Consider the following 20,156-nt stretch of genomic DNA (forward strand, 5'->3'; position numbering starts at 1 on the left):
CTTTATTATTTTCGAAAACGAAAAGATATTGAAGAGAGTTAAGGCAACCTAATCTTTTAAAAAAGAAAGAAAAAAAAAAACTGTCAAATTGATCAAACGGGGGGAGAGCGGGAGTCAAGATTCGGTGGGGCACGGTGGAGGACGCAAACGCGACGCGAGACTTTTTTCCGTTTCGTTCTTCGCCTCTCTTTCTTCTTATAGTCATCTCGTCCGCTGCTGCTCCTCCCACCCAAAACACAACGGCCGGAACAACCTTCGCCCCGCTCCGGCACTCCCTGGTCATCGATCGACCCCCCCCCCCCCCCCCCCCCCCCCCCCGGCCCCCGGCGCGCGCTTAGGTTGTTTGTCTTCCTCCCCGTTCCTACTCTCTGCTCCGAGCTTGTGGCCTGACTTGGCTTTCGTTCGTGGGTGGGGTTTCTTTCCACTTCCTCCGAGGAGCTTGTTCCCGACCGATCCATAAATGGCGCTCTACCGATGCTTGTCCCTCCTCTCTCCTCCTCCGTACTTGGGGGGGAGGAGGCCTTTGCATCAACGGCCAGATCACCTCCACCAGAGCTGCCTCTTTTCCGCGCCCGTCCTTCCCCGCGTGGGCGTGCGGGCAAGGAGGCCGTCGATAACTTCTCAGGCGCCCGATCTGGCAACATCCCTGAGGCCATCATTCAAAGAGGTGACGTCTTTACTTCCTTCCCCTCTTCTTCTTCGTCTTCTTCTTCTTCTTCTTTTCAATCTTCTTCTACTCTTTTGTTGTTTTTATTGAATGAGTGTTCGATTGGTTGATTGATTGATTGATTGATTGGACGAACATCTAGCTGATCGAGTCGCTGATAGATCGGGTCGATCTATCCGAAGAGCAGGCCGAGGCATCTCTCGACCTTCTGCTCGTCGAGGCGAACGAGGCTCTGATCAGCGCCTTCCTCGTCCTTCTGAGAGCTAAAGGGGAGACCTTCGAGGAGGTAACCATCCCCCCGCACGCTCAACTTCCATCTAGTTTCCGTCGCCAAGATCTTAGCCTTTGACCCACAGACCGCTGCATAGAACTTGGCGGCCCTGCATGTGAACACCTTTCTGCTTCGCTGATGCAGATCGTGGGATTGGCGAGGGCCATGATCAAGTGCGGCGTCAAGGTGGAAGCATTGGATGACGCAGTGGACATTGTTGGAACGGGCGGTGATGGTGCAAACACCGTCAACATATCCACAGGCGCTGCTATTCTCGCCGCAGCTGCCGGTGCGCGAGTTGCAAAGGTGAAAAACAAGCCTTGACTCATCCTTCTCGCATTAAGCCTTGCGAGCTTGGAATTTAATTTTAAATATCGTATACGCGAATGTATGATGCTTTTGGTGTGCCTTGCAGCAAGGAAACCGTGCCAGTTCCTCCGCTTGCGGGAGCGCAGATGTGTTGGAGGCATTGGGCGTGAATATTGACTTGGGCCCCGAGGTAGTATAGCTGCTAGACCATGAATGATTGCTGTTGTTGAAAAGATTCTTCTGATAAGCTCTATCCTAGTAGGCTCTCATTTTTATTTTCATATAGCATGGTGCTCCTCTCCTTAAGTAGTGAAGAGCACCTGAAACTGGATAACCTCACTAACAGAACAAGAACCCTCAAAGCTAAGCTTGGCATGACACAGTCTTGATCATGCTGTTGCAATCTAGATTTTCCCTGCTTTTCCTATGATCAACAGATATTGATCTTTAGCGCTAATATTATGTTTATTGCATAAGGAGGTGAAAAGGTGCGTGAAGGAAGCAGGCGTTGGATTCATGATGGCTCCCAATTACCACCCAGCTATGAAAATTGTCCGTCCCGTGAGGAGAAGTCTTAAAGTGAAGACAGTATTTAACATTCTTGGTCCAATGTTGAATCCAGCACGGGTACCTTTTGCTGTTGTTGGTGTCTGCAATGAAGATATTGTAAGTGCTAGTTTGATACTCTTTGCTTCTGACTGCAACATTAGTGATAGCATAACTTCTGAGTTTGCATATCATAAAATATAACTCTTTAATTGATGCCATGATGAATGTGAGATAGAATTGATGTTAATAGTGCCCTTCAGCATGGTCATTATAGTCATCAATTAGTGCTAATAATTCCCATCCCGTTTCTATGAGAAAAGAGGACCAGGATAGGATCAGTACTCTGCAGGGAAAGAAGAGGAAATATGGATCGAAAGAAAGGAAGGAAAGATGAAGAAAAGGAAGTAAACAGAAAGAAGAAGAAGGAATGACAAAAAAAAGAAGAAAGGGAGAAGAAAAAGAATGAAAGAAAGAAATAAGGAAGAAAAGAAAGAGAAAGAAGAAAACAAGGAAAGGAAAGGAAAGGAAGAGAGAGAGAATACCTATAGAACTATCAACTGGGACTGTTGCTGGGATGAGGTGGGATAGTGGGACATCACATTCTATGGAGAAACCAGGACACCCCTGACTCATAGGATTTAAAACATTGGTCTTCATTAAATCAATTTGATGAATTTAATAACTTTGAAAGAATAGATGGTGGGTTCCTTCCAATTCCAGAAGGAATTTAAGGCAATGAAAGAGCAACACAAGAGTGGGTGAACTTATGAAATGGGTAGTGGTGAATGACTAAAATTTTGTAAAAACTTGTTGAGTGGAGGCTTTCTTGATAAATGGCTTGGTGATTCACCATAACATAGGGCCTTTCCCATACTTCAAAGTTCATTACCGTATTTGATGGTTGATCAAGCATGTTGACATTGTCCAGTAAATTTTGTGGTCAAAATCTGCATAGCAGAAACTTTTGTTGAAGTTTAAGTTTTTTTTAATTATTTTTGGTGAATTTACTATTTCATTGAATCTAAAGAGTCTTATAATCAAGTCTTGCAGGAGTAGGTTAGGATTTTCTAATTTTCTAGGGGTTTTTGTTACTCAGTTTTCAGTTTTTTTTTTTAACCAAGGGAGGGGGGTTGAGTTTTTGATTCGTATTATGAGTGGGAATATCATCTAGAGGCCCAATTATTATGTTTTGGTTAAATTAGGAATTTTTTGAGCCCATTAGGATTGCAAATTGAAGATAATTTCATGGCCCTCTATTTGGAATCATATAAATTGCAAGTTTAATTTCTGCAAAGTTTTTGTGGTGTTTTTTTTTTTTTTCTCTTGCCCACTCTTTGTCATTTACTCATAGTCGTCTCTTCAGCCATGTCATTTACTCATAGTTCATTCCTTAAAGCATTATCTCCACTATAGTCCTCTCTTCAGCCATTTCACTTACTTATAGACATTTCTTAAAGGCGTTATCTTTATTTATTATTTTTGAAAGCCAAATGCGATGGACTTTGATCTCACCAAATATAACATTCAACTTTAAGTTACACATGGTCATTTTAAAACTTTCTTGCTACTCATATTGAAATACTATTTAGATGGTCAAGATTCTACTAATCTCTCGCCATCAATAGTGATTTAATGTTTCAACCAACTTCTCTTAATATAACATGTCTCAGCCTCCAAATGTCTACTTCTTTCCTGCACTTGCGGATTTGGTTGGGGGTAGGCATAAGCAATTCTGTAAGTTCAAGCAATGATAAATGAGCTTCCAAAACTTAGAAACAAAGAGTTGATCTTGGCCAATGATTGATTTTGATTAGTTGAATTTATTAGAGGAAATATTGATTAGTTCATATCTTTAGTTATAGTCTAAGAAATCAATTGGACTCATACTAAATAGTAACATTGTATTTCAAAAGAAAATGTATGCTGCAATCTATACCAGACACCAATTCTCTTCTAGTGAAATCAAATCTTATAATATCTCATTCCAAAATTGTAATTGGACAAATAGTTATGGCATAGATGTTAGTAACATCCCCATTTTCTTGAAAGTCATAAGTTGAAAAGTCTCTTCTAAATACAAAGAAGAGCCATCTTGGGAGAGACTTGTCCAATCCAGTTATATTTCTTACAAGGAAACCCTTGCCTTGACCGACTCATGCCCTTCCAGGATTTTCTCTTGTATGATCCTAAGCTACTATTTGTGCTCTCACATTTGTTGTATTATGAACAAACAAAATCCAATCTAGTCTTTTAGACTCCTAACCGCCAAACTGTTTAAATTTTTCCCATGTTCCGTGATGAGGTTTTCACAAATTACCATCAATTTCCTACATTATTCCACCTCCTATCCCTTTTGATGAGACCCTGCTATTTGCACACCAAAATTGCTGTGTTTATACTCTTGAATCTCTCCTTTCCAATCGTTGGGGTTTCATTTTTTTCTAAAGGAACAAGTTTTCTTTCCTCTGCACATTTGATTGATGCATATGTCTAGGTCATGAAAACAAATTTGTTATGTCCTGTTCTATTTAACATCGCATCAGGCCAGAATATGCAACTCTCTAGTCCTGAGCACATTGATATAATGCTCTTTATCATATTCCTTGTTGATCACCTTAGACATTCATGTTTATGGTGCGCATAGGGTGGCTAAATTCTGACTTGAACTCACCAACCTGCATGAACCCACTCAAAATAAATGGGTCTGGTTGGGGTTTTTTTGAAGTTGGATTTGGTTTCAGGTCAACTTGAAATCAGTCTGTTTATAAACTGATCAGCTTGGGTTTGCCCCCAAGCCTGATGGATCACCCACTGTGATCCAATCGGGAGCCAACTGGCTCACAAAGCTGATAGTTCATAGTTCTTCAATTTTTTTCCATATGGTTCAGTTCGCTAAAAGAAGGGGGGATATAAAAAGTAATGGACAGGTTGAGCCATGGGATTTTGGAATGTGGGGTTGCATTTTAGTTAGTTTTGTGCTTTATTAGTTTATGATTATGATATATCCTAAATTTCTAAGTATTTTGTATTCATGATGATATGTTTAAAGTTAAATTTGACTTTCTTTTTTGTAGTCTTTGCATGTCATGTTTTGCTCCATTTTCGTTATAATTATCTGTATGATTGGTGAGTAAAAACTTAAATGGGTTGGTGGGCGTAAAATAAATGGTTTTGGCATGACTTTACAATTTCCAACTTAACTATAAATGGATTGAGTATGGGCTGAGAGTTTTTTTCTTTAATGCTTGAACCGCCTCACACTCTCTTTGCCTTGCTCATTTCTTTGACACAAGGGCAAAAGCACCAAAAACTCAGGCTAATACCCATCAAAACATCACATCTCAAAACTTAACTCTCGAATTCTCTCCATCAGTCCCTTCTAACTCAGCAGATGAAACATTTGTTTCAATTTTTTCAATACCAAACAATTTGAACCCTCTCATCCTTCCACTCCCTGCTCTTCCATTGCACATATTATCATGAATAAACAAGAATGTGAGAGAATGTTGCACAAAAATAAAACACAACGAACCTGATTTAGGGTACTAATTTAAAGTTACTTTTGTTGCACAAGAAGTGTGTACTAATTTATGTTAGGTTTGTCCATCAAAGTTAAGTCCATCTTATCTGAACTAAGGTTACCTTTGTATCTTAGGCATGGCTATCCTGTTGAATTAGCAAGCTAAAATTAATGGTAAAAGTGCTATTAGGTTCCACATACCTAGTCTGTGTAATTTGATAGTGATCCAACATGGTCATTGCACTTGTAAATTCAAATGCCAGTAGAAGTGGCCTAGACTTATATCATTGGATATGTTTAGCACTTTTTGCTGAGAGACTCATGCATAGCCTCTATGTATGTTTATGGTAAATCAACCTCATCTTAATATTATTAAAGATTTATTTGTACTGATTTAGAGGCCAGTTTTATGAATTATATAAGTGGGATTAATTTCTTGAATAGGTGATGAAGATGGCTAAAGCATTGCAACGGTTTGGAATGAAACGAGCATTAGTAGTACATTCAGAGGGTTTGGATGAAATAAGTCCACTAGGTAAAATATCATATTACAGTTTTATTTGGACTGCTACAAAATCATTCAAATTTGAAGTGTCTCTCTCATGAGTTCCCGACTTGATGAGCATCCTTCTGAGTCATTTATCTTAGAACTCATAGAGAGCTTTGATTTCCTCAATCCTCACCTTAGTGATTTGTAACAAACTACTGTTTTTTTTCAGGACCTGGATATTTTCTTGATGTTACTCCTGGAAAGATTCAGAAATTACATTTTGATCCATGTATTTAACTTTTTCGATCACTCTCTCCCAACACTTTTGATAAGATGAACTGAAGTACACACTGTTTGTAGATACATGTCTTTTGCAAATGCATTTGTTGGAACTCTTAATCCAACACGTCTTTTGCAATTGCATTTGTTGGAACACTTAATCCAACACAACTACAAATAAAAGCTCATTGGCTTGGTTTATGTTCCTACTGATCCAGTACTTGATGCTGCAGTGGAATTTGGTATTCCTCGATGTACTATGGAAAACTTAAGAGGGGGCGATGCAGAATTCAATGCTAGAGTTCTTAGAGATGTACTGTCTGGTCAGAAGGGATCAATTGCAGATGCTCTTGTAAGACCTTCTATCTGAATTATTTACTTCTTAAAGTTGATCTTGATTCCTTTGTTCTTTTTCAAGGAGGCAAAGCTTTTCATTTTTGGTCGGGGATGAAAAGCGCTAGCTACTTTTCAGTTTTATTTTGCCATTTAAGCTCTATTGTGGCCCTTGTAGGATTTCCTGGTATTATTTCCGATGTGATAAAATTGATCATTACCTCATGAGGATAAACTAGACTGGCTACCTTAAATATGCTTTGGTCTTTGAGGCCATATTGGTATCATGACATATATAATGGTTCATTCTAAGAATTTCCTAAAGCATATTAATTTGATTTGTGTGCGAACTTTTGATGAGTATAAAATCATCACATCAGAAACGAAAATAAAGTTGCTTAATTTATTCGTGGATGTGCTAGGGAAAAAGGATGTTTTCACTTTACATATCTTGTTAGAAGGTGAAAGAATTTGACTATGAGTGTTTATTGGACAAATTTTAACTTTAAGGGCTTATTTGGTTATTCCTACAGGATTGGGCTGAAAATTTTATAGGATTCATGGATTGGGCCATCCATTTAAGCATGGCTCTATATCAACCAGATTCCATCCAGCCCAAATCTTATGGAAAGAAAAAGGACCTTTATAGGTTTTTTTTCCTTCTTGCAACCCAAAGGCTAGGATATGGGTTAAGTTTGGATAGATTCTTAGAAAATAGAAATTAGATGGGCCAACAGGCCTGATTCCTACATGATTTTTATCCCAATCCTGTAGGAAAAAAAAGTTTCATAATCAGGGGCTTCGAGCATCATGATTTTCTCTCAAAGAAAATTGATTGCAATGTGGAGAACGTGTTGAAGGTATATGTAATTCTCCAAGTCAGACAAACCTTATAATGCAAGCATTCATCATCTCATAATAAATGGTCTGCCAAAATGTGGTAATTCAAAAATATCAAGTTGATCATTACACTACAAATTTAAACTGGCACCCAAATCTTATAGGAAAAGACTTTACATGGATCTCCATAGGCATTATTTGTGATCAGCTTTCCAGATACAGGAGTTTCGGTTCTATTCTGTTCTTTTATAATATGGCCAATGAGAAACAACTATGGAGTATTAGTTCATGTATGAAAGGTTTTAAGATCCTTTCAGGGAGGAAACTGGCATTCAGTTTTGGTAAACAAAGAGCTTGAAGCAGGTTGACAACATACCGGTCATCTAGATGAATGGCTGTTATGATAGTTCCCCTGCCCCTCCTGCTTTATGTTATGCAAGGCTGCCCGTAACTTCAATAATTTTTTTGATATGGTCAGAACATACAGCTCGTTTCAGCCACAACCTATGGAATAAATATAAAAACTGATGCTCTAATTCAAGTCATCAATAGTGGTGATCCCACTTAGGCAGCACTCAGCTTTTTTAACTGACTTCTCTCCCTCTCTCTCTCTCTCTCTCTCTCTCATGCATGTGCGTGTGTGTGCATGGTAACGTACTGTGATAAGTTTAAGGGGGGAAAGGTTTCAAAAAGATGTCTCTGAAAAATAACTAGTTTTACCAATTCTCCTTGAACATTCAGGTACTGAATGCGGCTGCTGCACTTTTGGTTGGCGGCCGTGTGAGCACTTTCGCTGAAGGAGTGGCTCTAGCAAAAGAGACACATCAATCTGGCAAAGCCATTGATACTCTGGAGTTATGGATAGGAGCCTCCAACGTAAGTGTATTGACTCTCTAAATGCAGTTGTGCTTGCTTGCTAAATGATTTTGTAGATCCCCAAGTTATGAAAAGGTCATATTTGGTTTCACTTTTCCTCATTTCATGTGGTGAATGCAGAGATTGAGAGGATGAGCCACCCCTCAGTTAAATTTGAACCATCATGCTTGTGACTTGGAAGTGCTCCGAAGATATTGCATCATGGCACCAGTATAAGATCGCAACACAGGTCTCTGATTCTGTAATTTATGTGGCATTAATTGTTTCCATATCCATGCTAGGGCTTGTGCTGTTTCATTTTTCCTTCTTCTGCGTCTGTTCTGAAATGAAAAACATAATGCTTGTTGGTTCCATGGAAGGCTGGATGTCATGCAGGATTTTGATCAGATCAGTAGTACAGGTCGAATGGGTGGTTATAACTCTGAATCGGATATTTGGCCTAAGTTTCGACGCCTGCTCCATTCTGTAAATCCATGACAATTTTTCAGAGGAACTGCACCTTAAGATTAAGTAGAATCTCTCTCTTGTTGCTCAGAATTTAGCTTATAGGTGTGCCTCTTCGGGGTAAATTGGAACGATACAGAGAAGATCGGCATGATCGAAACTTCCTTGTAATTAAACTTTGTTGGAGGGCTGAGTCCCTACCCCTCGCCATTAAATGATCGGAAGTTGCCGTTTAAACCCCTTGACTGGGTAGCGCGTCCCTTCAGGACCATAAAGATGAGCAGTTCAGGATGGATTGCCCCACATAAACAACAGCACCCGAAGACTAATGTTCCCCAATTAGAAATTCAGTATCAAAGTGTGCCTCAGTTTCTCACCATGTGAGAGGTACAAAGGAGCATTCGACACTGAAACCTCGAATGCATACTGGATTGAATCGATCAGATTAGCAACGGCGAGAGTTCCGCCAACCAAGCAGCGTAGCAATCAACAAAATGCCTTTGGCTAACATGATGAGAGAATCCCTTGAAATGGACTGTATCACATGATGGATGAGTCCTTTCCTTTAGGTAATCCTACGAACTTTAGCGGGGTTTGGAAACTAAATGTTCCTATGCGGGTGAAAACTTTCTGGTGGAGGCTGCTATGGCTTTGGATTCCCCGTAAGAATGTCCTGATACAGACGGGGCATACTCGATGAGGATTGCCAATCCTGTGATCCATGTCCAGGCCGTATAGAAGATTGTGAACATGTTACGATGTCTTGTTCCAGTGCTACACAGTATTGGCAGCAGCTGAGTGCTATGTTTGGCCAGGATTTTTATCCCCATTCTTTGCCGGCTCTAGCGGAATACTTGTCCCGGGCCCTGGTAGAGAAACGATATCAATTCCTTATTGCTTATATTGCCTGGCTCATTGGGACAGTAAGCGTTCAGGCCATTTCTTTGCTGATATTTTGAAGCACTAGTTAAATACTTCCTTCAATGCCCAAGCAAGGTACTGGGGTAGCTATGGAATAATTAAATGCAACCAGGTTTATGGAGTATTGAAGATTCATTTTGATCTTGGAGTATTGAAGATTAATTTTGATGGTGCTATTAGGGGAAAAAAAGGTCAGACTCCTTAGGACTGGGGGCAAACATCCGCCATCTTGTTTGGTGCCTTGTGCAGAGCTTGTGGAAGCTTGGCTTGGACTATATTTTGCTGTCCTCTGTGATAGCGCTGAATAGGATTGCTTAGAAGGGGACTTTCTTGCCATTATAACTTGGATTAACAGTAATATTTTTAGGCCTCGTTTGGCAGAGCTTTTGGAGGGCTAAAAGGTACTTTTTTGCCCTCCAAAAGCACTTTTAGATGGAATAGAAGTATTTGGTAAAAAAATTGAAAAGTTGCTTTAGCTTTGCCAGAAAGCTAAAATAGCTTTTTGGGTTCTAGCTTCTTTGGAAAAGTATTTTTAGAGCCTATCGAAAAGTTGTTTTAGGTCATAAATTTTTTTTTGGACCAAAATACCATAATAAAATATAATAATTATAGAAAATAATAATATTAATATATAATGATAATAATTATAATATTTTATATCTTTATTATTGTATTATACTATAAATATAATATTATATTATATTATATCATAATATATTGATATATTATGTTATATAATATCAAATTATGTTATATTATTATGCTATAGTATACACGATTATATTACTATATCATAATAATATTATATTACATTATAGTAATATTATACTATATTATATATTTATGTATTAATATATATAATATTTTATTATGCTCTATTGTATAATATTATGCAATGTTTTTTATGGTTATTTTGCCAAATCAAAAGTACTTTCTCAGTTTGTTTACCAAACACATATTAAAGTCTTACAGTACTTTAAAACTATAGTTACTAAACATCAAATAACTTTTTATAAAAGTTCTACTTTCGAAAGCTCTACTGCCAACAGTTCTATCAAATAGGGCCTTAATAGGCACAAGATAACCCTCTTCTAAAGGATATGGAGGAGTATTGAATAGACGTTCTTAGCGATACATCAATAGTGAAGGAAACCAAGCAACAGATTGGTCAACATTCACAATGAGGATCCGATCCAGCTTCCTCCCAAGCACATATTTTCTATAGATGGTTCTAGAGTAGACTTTACAAATTTTAGTTTAAGGCTTATCTCCAAGTTTGGGCTATTTATACCTAGACTCCAAAAGTTTAAAAAAATGTTAATTAGTTATCAAAACTTTAAAATTATAATAATGTGGTCTAGCCATCTATCTCAATTACAAAATGTTATCACATGAGAGTTACCTTATAACTAAACTTTTATCAAATTTCAGAACTGCCCTTCCCACTAACTTAGTAAGGGCCTATTCTTTTGGCACAAATTGAAGGAGAAGAAAAAGAGTCACATGGATGGACAGTTTTGAGATCTACGCAAGTAGTGAATGACAAATGATGGAGTGCTTTGAGATCCATGCAGATGGATGAAAGACAAAGAATGGGGTGCTTTGAAATTTGTGCAGTCATATGAATATTAGCAGGCAAGCGCTTTGAGATCTAAATGGATGGACAATAGAGGATGGAGTACTTTGAGATCTATACAAGCGGATGAATGATATAGTACAGAGTGCTTTGAGATTTGTGCAGTGGATGGATGATAGAGGATAGGGCGCTTTGAGATATGTGCAAGCAGATGGATGATAAGATGGAGTGCTTTGAGATCTGTCCATATGGATGGTTAACAGAGGGCGAAGGATCATTTTGAGACCTATGCACGTAGATGGATGACAAAAAATGGAGCGCTTTGAGATCTCTGCATATAGATGGATGATAGAGGGTGGAGCCCTTTTAGACCTATGCAGATAAATGGATGATACAAGATGAAGCACTCTGAGATTTATGCAAGTGGATGGATGATAAAGAATAGAGTGCTTTAAGATCTATGCAGGCAAATGAATGACACTAGATGGAATGCTTTGAGATCTATAATGATAGAGGACAGAGTATCTTGAGATTTGTGCAAATTTGTGGAGGGTGATATAAGCTTAAAAGCCGAGCTCGAGAGGAGGAGGATCAATTCGCTGCATCAAAGCGCATCGCTGCACATTAATTCTGCGTGCTTCCAACGTTTGATCTTCTAGCCCCAGACCTTTGTAGCCAGGAAAATCGTGGAATCTGGGCAGGAAAACTTGTGAAGGATTCATCCTCGATAATAGATGTCGATAGAAGTCGAGTCTCTAAAAAGGAAGATGATTTGTTTGGCAGTCTCAGGCGTGCTCCCATCGGTTGCGCATCGGCGCTTGTGCATCGCATCGCACCGCACGATCCCATTTGAATATTGTAATATAAAACAGTGCAGAAGGCAGGAGGATATATGTTTACCTCGGTTTCATCCGTCGGGACTCGTTAAGCAAGGAGGGAGGCCACTAATAAATTGCTTTATTCCTTCTCGGACGCCGGATCAATGGCCGTTTTAAAGGAGATAAAAAACTATATCGAACTCAAAGAGCGGTGAGGGAATAAATGTACGCGAAGGGACAGCATTTATTTATTTATCTCGATCGAGTGCACCGCTCCGCTCGCCAACGGGAACACCCATCTTTGGTGTCAGCCGGCGATCGGTGCAGTGCATGGGCGACAAGTAGGCCGGCCCCATGTTCCATCTCACCAATCAGAAATTCAGAAAGAAAACTCAAGCCGGGCTCCCTCCCGAAGCGACAAAAATACCCCTCACTCGAGCCTCGACTCGAGCTAGCAGCCGGGCTCGATCACGTTTGTTTAAGCTACATCTATCCACGCATGTTGCATAGAATTCAGGAACGCCTCACACTGATTGGCTAGCATCAGCTATCCATCTAAATGTCCATCCATCTTCTTGGATGTCTTCATCCCTTGATCATTTCAAAGTAAACTTTGATGGCATCATGTCGATAGACCAAACGTTGGAAGGAGTTGAATTTGTGATCAGAAACCATTTTGGCAGGATGATAACATTAGGTGGTCGCTGTATGTCTGGTCTTACTGCAGTTGGGGCTGAGATACGGGCAGCCAATCATAAATTCAAAACGAAAACTCAAGCCAGGCACCCCGGGACGGATACAATAGGCCAAGCCCTCCCTCCCGAAGCGACAAAAATACCCCTTCCTCGAGCCTCGACTCGAGCTAGCAGCCGAGCTTGATCACGTTTGTTTAAGCTACATCTATCCACGCATGTTGCAGAGAATTCAGGAACGCCTCACACTGGTTGGCTAGCATCAGCTATCCATCTAAACGTCCATCCATCTTCTTGGATGTCTCCATCCCTTGGTCATTTCAAAGTAAACTTTGATGGCATCATGTCGATCGACCAAACGTTGGAAGGAGTTGAATTTGTGATCAGAAACCATTTCGGCAGGATGATAGCAGTAGGTGGTCGCCGTATGCCTGGTCTTACTGCAGTTGGGGCTGAGATACGGGCAGCCAATCATAAATTCAAAACGAAAACTCAAGCCAGGCACCCCGGGACGGATACAATAGGCCAAGCCCTCCCTCCCGAAGCGACAAAAATACCCCTTCCTCGAGCCTCGACTCGAGCTAGCGGCCGGGCTCGATCACGTTTGTTTAAGCTATATCTATCCACGCATGTTGCAGAGAATCCAGGAATGCCTCACGCTGGTTGGCTAGCATCACCTATCCATCTAAACATCCATCCATCTTCTTGGACGTCTCCATCCTTTGATCATTTCAAAGTAAACTTTGATGGCAGCATGTCGATAGACCGAACGTTGGAAGGAGTTGAATTTGTGATCAGAAACCATCTCGGCGGAATGATAGTAGTAGGTGGTCGCCGTATGCATGGTCTTACTGCAGTTGAGGCTGAGCTAGGGGCAGTCTGGGAGGGCATCTTCTTTGCAAGGTGAATGCTTAGTGCTGAGCGTATATGCCTCAAGGGGGACTCGTCAGTGATGATTGATTGGGGGCGGAGAGTAGACAGATATGGTGATGGGCACCCTCTTATCTGCAATACTCGCAGATTGATTCAGGAGCTGAGCTTTTTTCAAGCATTACATATGTTCCGGAAGGTGAACAATGCAGCAGAATGGGTCGCTTCTTTTGTTGTCCAGCACTCCGAAGCGATCATCTAGACTTCCATGAGGGGTATACCATCTTCTTTGTACTCTTTACTTTCTCTTGATATAGTAGGATATACTCACGTAAGATCTATATGAATTACCATTTTTACCAAAAAAAAAAATCATCCATCCATCCATCCATCCCCTCTCTTCCTCTAGACCGAGCCCTCTATGATACATCCGTTTCAACCAAAAAAAAAAAAAAAAAAAAAGAAAAAAGAAAAAAGAAAGAAGAAGGAGATGAAGAAGGAAAAAGGAGGAAGAAGGAAGGGGGGATGGATGGATTAATGATGACTACCTCTCCGTCAAGGCTCGAGCGCACGAACCCTGCACCCAACTTCAGCAGCGAGGCAGGCACGCACCGGCCTTTCTTACAGCCCACGAATGCAACGCATCATATCTTTGATACAGGGGAGGGCTTCTTTTGGGTCACGCGAGCATCGCTCGTTTTGGTTTGTCCGGAATCATTAATTTCCATGGGGACCGGATGATCGATCAGTCGACCTGGTGATGTGACGCAGCAACCTTCGGCATTCCTCCTTTTCCCCATCGAGTGCGGCTACCTCTCTCTCTCTCTCTCTCTCTCTCTCTCGAGTAGCCAACCTTGTGACGCCTCCTTTTCTCGAGCTCCCTCCCTCCCTCCCTCCCTCCCTCGCTCGCTCCGCCTAGATTCCATCTTGGGATCACTCGATCATTTTTCTTTGTTTCTCAACAAACAAAAATATAGGATGACCGAACCCTGCCATGCGTTCAATTGTAACAAGCTCTTGCATTTTTCCAAATAATCCTTAATTTTCAACTCACATGACGCGACGTTGCAGCGAGGACGAGCGACGCAAACACTACACCACTGATATCTACAATCCCAGGAGAACTACAAAACTAAGCCACAATGAAATTGCTCGGGAATAATATACTAGTATCTAGGTTGAACATCGTTTTCTATGAACGTACCTTTTTGTATAATCTATTCATTCATCAAGAGTTGTATCTTCTAGAATCACGACCAGTCTCTTTTGTTTATCGAAGTTTTTCGATTGCACAGCATCTGTTCAGATGCCTTGTGAGGACGGTGACAAACAATAGGAGATGTAGAATCTTACGGACGAAAAAAGAAATAAGGATAAAAAAATAAATTTTAGATTTATGTGAAGATAAATATTCGGAATCTTAAAATTTTAAAATGTTAAATTAAAAATTTTATTAATAAAGCAACGGGGTAGGCCATGTGCTTTTGTATCCATGTATGTCCGAGGGGTGGCGCAAGGCGAGGGAAAAATCGTGTACGAGAGACGCGGCACCACATGGAAGTGGGGGCCGTTCGGAACTAAAAAGCCAACAGAGAACAAAGTCGACCAGCTGCCAAAAGCTTCTCTCTCTTTTCTTTTTTTCCTTCTCATTTCACATCCATTGTCCTGCAGCTGTTTCACGCCACCTGCCGAGGCACCGCTCGTTTTTCTTTGCTCGAGGCCGCGGTGCGGTCACCTCCGCCCTGACCGTGGCATCAAAAAGTACAAAAGAGCAGCCAAATATTTTTTTTTTTATTTATTAAAGAGACCAAGCAGGGTTTGTGGATAATGCTGAGATCCAGCGGCCAACCAACGCGTCTTCATGGGGAATATTAGTAGAGAAAGGCGCCAGGAGTTGGAATCTAACAACTTGAGATGCGCACAGGTCTCATGCTCCAACTACATGATGTTCTTTATGCACCTAGAGATCGATGAAACTTATTTTCTGCGGTAAACTTGTTAGGACTTGGTTTTTTTATTAGTTTTCGTAATAATAGGCTTGATATTTACTTAGGTAAGATTTTGTATGGACATGACTGCTTGGCAAACAGCTTATTTATATTTGATATCGATAGTCCGTCTTATTCTGTGTCTTATATTCCTTCTCATGTTATGTTATTTTTTAGCCTACGAAATAGCGTGCCAGACTTATAGCCACATTGGGCAAAATAGGATGGCAAGATTAGCTGGAGATGATCTTTTGAGCTCATTTGCTAATCTCGGCCTAGTAAATCACTATACATTCTCTTGGGAATTAAGTATTTATCCTTATAATGATGATCTTATAATTGCCGAGGATAGTGGGCATTACTTGCTGCCTAGTGGGAGTGTATCACTAGAAAGATAATTCTCGAGATCTTCATTTCCATAGAAGCAAAGTAGAATATTCCTCGTCATTTTAAGATTAAGGAGAATCTTTTATGTATGCTCTACTAGATGATGATGACTCTACCTCTTTAAAGGAGGTGTTACATCCTACTTGCAAAGAATAGCAAGTTACTATGCAAGGTTAGTTTAGGGTTATGGAAAAGAATCAAGTGTAACAACTCAAAAATATTTTGGGGTTACTTAGTCCTGTATATAACTACCCAAGATCTTCTTGGCGAATAACCGATGTGGGACTAAACATACGCCCGTACGGGATCTTACATACTCCTCCCATTCAAGCTCTGATGTCTTATCAAACTAAGAGTTCAAATTCATTCAAATCTAATCATAAGCACTACGACCATCATATGGTAAATCTCCATGAACTCGTACTACAATGTCTCCTAGTCTCTAATACTATTTGTAACAGTCTAGAACCTCACCCAAAAAGGCTAGCCGAAAGATATTTTTTAGATTTTTTAGTCCTGTATAAGTATCCAAGCTCTCCTCGGTGAATAACCAACATAAGAATAAATACACGCCTGCACGGATCTTCACATACTCCTCTCATTCAAGCTTTGATGTCCTCGTCAGGGTAAGGATCCAAATCCATTCAAATCTAATCATAAGTATCACGATCGGCCCATGGTCAGCTTTAATGAGCCCATGCTGCAGTGTCCCTTAGTCCATATAGGCAATGGATCGAGTTCGCTCTGATACCATTTGTCACAACTTAGAATCTCATCCAAAATGGCTAGTTAGAAGGTATACTTTGAGTTTTTTAGTCCTGTATAAATATCCAAAATTTTTCTGATGAATAACCGATGTGAGACTAAATACACACCCATACGAGTCCTCACACACTCCTCCTATTTAAACTCCAACGTCCTCATTAGGCTAAGGGTCTAAATCATTCAAATCTAATCACAAACATCACGATCGACCCGTGGTTAGCCTCAATGAGCTCATACTGCAATGTTCTTTAGTCCATATGGGTAATGGACTGGGTTTGCTCTGTACCATTTGTCATGCCCCAAACCCAATACCGTAGTCCGACTATGAGACACGGCCGCATACTTTCTAGAGCAAAATCCTAGAAAATTTGCAAAGCCTAAAAATTTATTACAACCTCAATATCAATTCCACTAGTATAAGTTATACTTATATATGCATCCATCATACTATCAATCACAAGCATACATGATCAAAATATGGCTTAATAAAGAAACCATCATAAAAGAATTTTTACATCTTACTTAACTTGATCATTAGCATATCATATATATGTGTACAAAATATCTATAATCATGCAGGTGAGTATACAAGGATTCTTACCTCTTTGCTGACAGCCCATACAGACTAATCACATGCCCACACTGTAATCTATGAATCGAGGCAAGTAGAACCATGCTCAACGTCTTCTTGCCCAGAAAATTGCTCTCCTACAAAACTAAGTTAAGAATTAGAGACAGGAGAGAGAAAGTAAGGAAAGACGAAGAGAGATGTGAGGCCCTGTCTTCTTCCCAAAATAGTGGAAAGTCGTCAACAATGCTTGTAGTCGGTGACCCCCAGCGGCCGACGACTCAGGATGGTGTCGGTGGTGTACCATGCCCGATGATGACCGTCAAAATGGAAGACAAAAAGTATCAAAATAGGAAAGACTTTGCCTATGATCAATCTGGTGATCATCCCCAGATTCAAAGGAGCGAACGATGGCTGCAGTAGTGTCTGGGGTCAAGGGACCTATGACCGACGTTGATTGGCACCGGCAGCACCAATTTCATCAAAGAAACATGGGTTTTGACCTCTTAAATTGAGAAAATCAAGCATTCGCATGGCCGAAGCTTTGGCCATGGTCTCCGACCACTACGAAGGATCGGAGGATGACCCTAGCAGCAAGCACCGGCGATGGAAACAACCAAAATCAAGAAAAACATGGGTTTGACTAGTCAAAACAGAGAAAATAGAGCTTTTCTCCTCTTGGCCAAAATCCGGCTCCTAACAACCCCAGAAAGAGAGAGAGAGAGAGAGAGAGAGAGAGAGAGAGAGAGAGAGAGAGAGGGGGGGGGGGGGTAGCTCAAGGGGTTCAGATCCTTACCTCGTTTTCTGGCGATGTTTGGCCGTAGTGGAAGAAGACTCCCATCGGGAGTCCTGTTCCTCTCCAAGCATGTGCGCAGCATATGCCGATAATTTTTTTTGGCCCAAATTAGCTGGGCCGATCAAGTGGACCAGGCCCAATTTGCTTAAAGGGTCGAGTATCACATCCAGTACAAGAGTTGATTGATCTTCTACTTGGGTGCGAGGTCATTGGAAACATGTGGTCTTAAAGATCAAGCACATGGCCAATGGATTAATTGACAAGTATATGGCCCATCTTGTGATGAAAGCATACAACCAACAGGAGACTATAAATTATGATGTGTCATTAGCTCCAATAGTGGGATTTATCTCAATTCTTACTCTAACCATTATCATATATCAGTTTTAGAGCTCTTTCAAATGGATTTTAAAATTTCATTTATCATTGGAGAATTAAACGAAAAGATTTGTATAGATCAACCTGTTGGTTTGAGGTTGAGGGATAAGAGCACAAAGTTTGGAAGTTCAAACATTTCATCTATGGCCTAAGACAACCATCTAAGTAGTGGTATCTCAAAATTTCATAAGGCCATTATCTTATATGGGTTTATGATGATTGAGGAATATCATTGCGTGTATTTGAAGCAGTCCAAGAAAAGCATGCTTATCCTTTTTTTTGTATGTTGATGACATTTTATTACCTAATGATGTTGAGATAATTACCACCACTAAAGAGTGGTTATCCTCTAATTTTGAGATGAAAGACATTAGTAAAGAGAATCTTATGTTTGGAGTTGAGATCCTGAGGAAGATACTAAAGCAGTTTCAAATCATAATTCCAAACCTATTGAAACTCCTGCGGAGAAGGAGCATACTTTGAGCCTTGATCTTCGCCCTATGACTAATTTCTGAAAGGAAATAGATGGCTAAGATGCCATGTGTGAGTGTTGTTGGAAGTCCGATATATGTTGTATTCCTCACTCCACCTGATAAATGCTTGCCATTGGGTTAGTAAATCGTTGCCACAGTAATGCAAGATTTGTTCGTTTAATGGTGATAAGGAGGATTTGTGGTATCTTCATGGCGCCACTAATTACAAGCTTTTCTATCATGGTAGAGATCCATGTGTAAGATGATACAGCAATGCAGATTAGGGTGGTGACTGGGATGAGCATAAATCTACTTCAGTTATGCATTCTTGCTCGATGATGGTGCCATCTGTTGGAGCAACAAGAGACAATAATACCTTATCCACTATGTAGATTGAGTATATTGTCTTGTATGGGGTAGTATAGGAGGTTATTTTGGTTGAGGAGATTCTTTATGCAACTATAGTCGTAGCTCGTGTGGTTGAACCTGCAATGATCCGTTGTGATAGCATAGTTGCCTTGGCTCATGTGAAGGATCTATATATCATGGGAAGACCAAAAACATTGACATTCATTTACTACATTTGGGACGTTGATGCACGTTGTAAGGTAGTCTTGGAGTATATTTCGATGGAAAGAAGGATGCTTGTAGACGCTTTAACTAAGCCTATAACTATGGTTGCCTGAGCCTGCTAGACTAATGTTAAGAGTGTGGGACTTTCTCCTTTGGCGCGAATCCAGCATTTGATCGCCCACCGGCTGGTCCGAGATCCGCGAACATGAATGGACGACGGAGTTCGAACGCTTTGAGAGCTGTGCGATGGGTGATTCAACGTACGGTGGATTCATGCCAAGGAGGTTGCATCCTTCTTCTTTTTTGTTTTTCTTTCTTTCTTAATCTTTTGTTTTGGGTAAGCTCTAAACATGTGGTTAGCTGCGACACCTGTACTCGGTCCATCGATAAATGGGGACACAAATTACAAATTCTGCAACGTGACTCCACCCGTCACCACTGGGAGATTGCAAAGACAAAAGGCAGCATGCGTATCGACAGAATCGATCGTCGTTTTTTTCTTTTTTTTTTTTTGTTGGTACAAGAATCGTTTGCTGCTGGTTGGCCTGAGGGAAGGCTTGAAGTAGGTGAAGAATACCGCAAGTGATGTGACGCATCAACCAGCTACCCTTAATTCTTTTTTTCTTTTCTTCATGACAAAAACGAAAACTCAAGAGCAATAAAATCATTTCCGGAGCTCGTCCTCTTTATAATTTTACAATCAATAATATAATATACATTATTTCTGGAGCTCAGACCTCTCTGTCTCTGTCTCTGTCTCTCTCGCATCTGCA

The 20,156-nt window shown here is 40.4% G+C and overlaps 1 protein-coding gene across 2 annotated transcripts; it reads left to right on the plus strand.

Annotated features, from left to right (window-relative positions):
- Window positions 1-94: 94 nt before the first annotated feature.
- On the plus strand, window positions 95-8,520 carry LOC120107239 (anthranilate phosphoribosyltransferase, chloroplastic-like). Of its 2 annotated transcripts, XM_039120436.1 has the most exons (10): window positions 99-667; window positions 810-953; window positions 1,083-1,244; window positions 1,354-1,437; window positions 1,725-1,913; window positions 5,761-5,851; window positions 6,036-6,095; window positions 6,319-6,437; window positions 8,000-8,134; window positions 8,255-8,520. In XM_039120436.1, the coding sequence occupies exons 1-10, from the start codon at window positions 461-463 to the stop codon at window positions 8,267-8,269; spliced, it is 1,206 nt and encodes a 401-aa protein (XP_038976364.1). In that variant the 5' UTR covers window positions 99-460; the 3' UTR covers window positions 8,270-8,520. The 2 variants fall into 2 exon arrangements, with proteins under 2 accessions (XP_038976365.1, XP_038976364.1); XM_039120437.1 differs by lacking the exon at window positions 6,036-6,095 and having other exon boundaries at window positions 95-667.
- Window positions 8,521-20,156: the final 11,636 nt, after the last annotated feature.

This window comes from Phoenix dactylifera, unplaced genomic scaffold, assembly GCF_009389715.1.
Source record: "Phoenix dactylifera cultivar Barhee BC4 unplaced genomic scaffold, palm_55x_up_171113_PBpolish2nd_filt_p 000804F, whole genome shotgun sequence".
Lineage (NCBI taxonomy): Eukaryota > Viridiplantae > Streptophyta > Magnoliopsida > Arecales > Arecaceae > Phoenix > Phoenix dactylifera.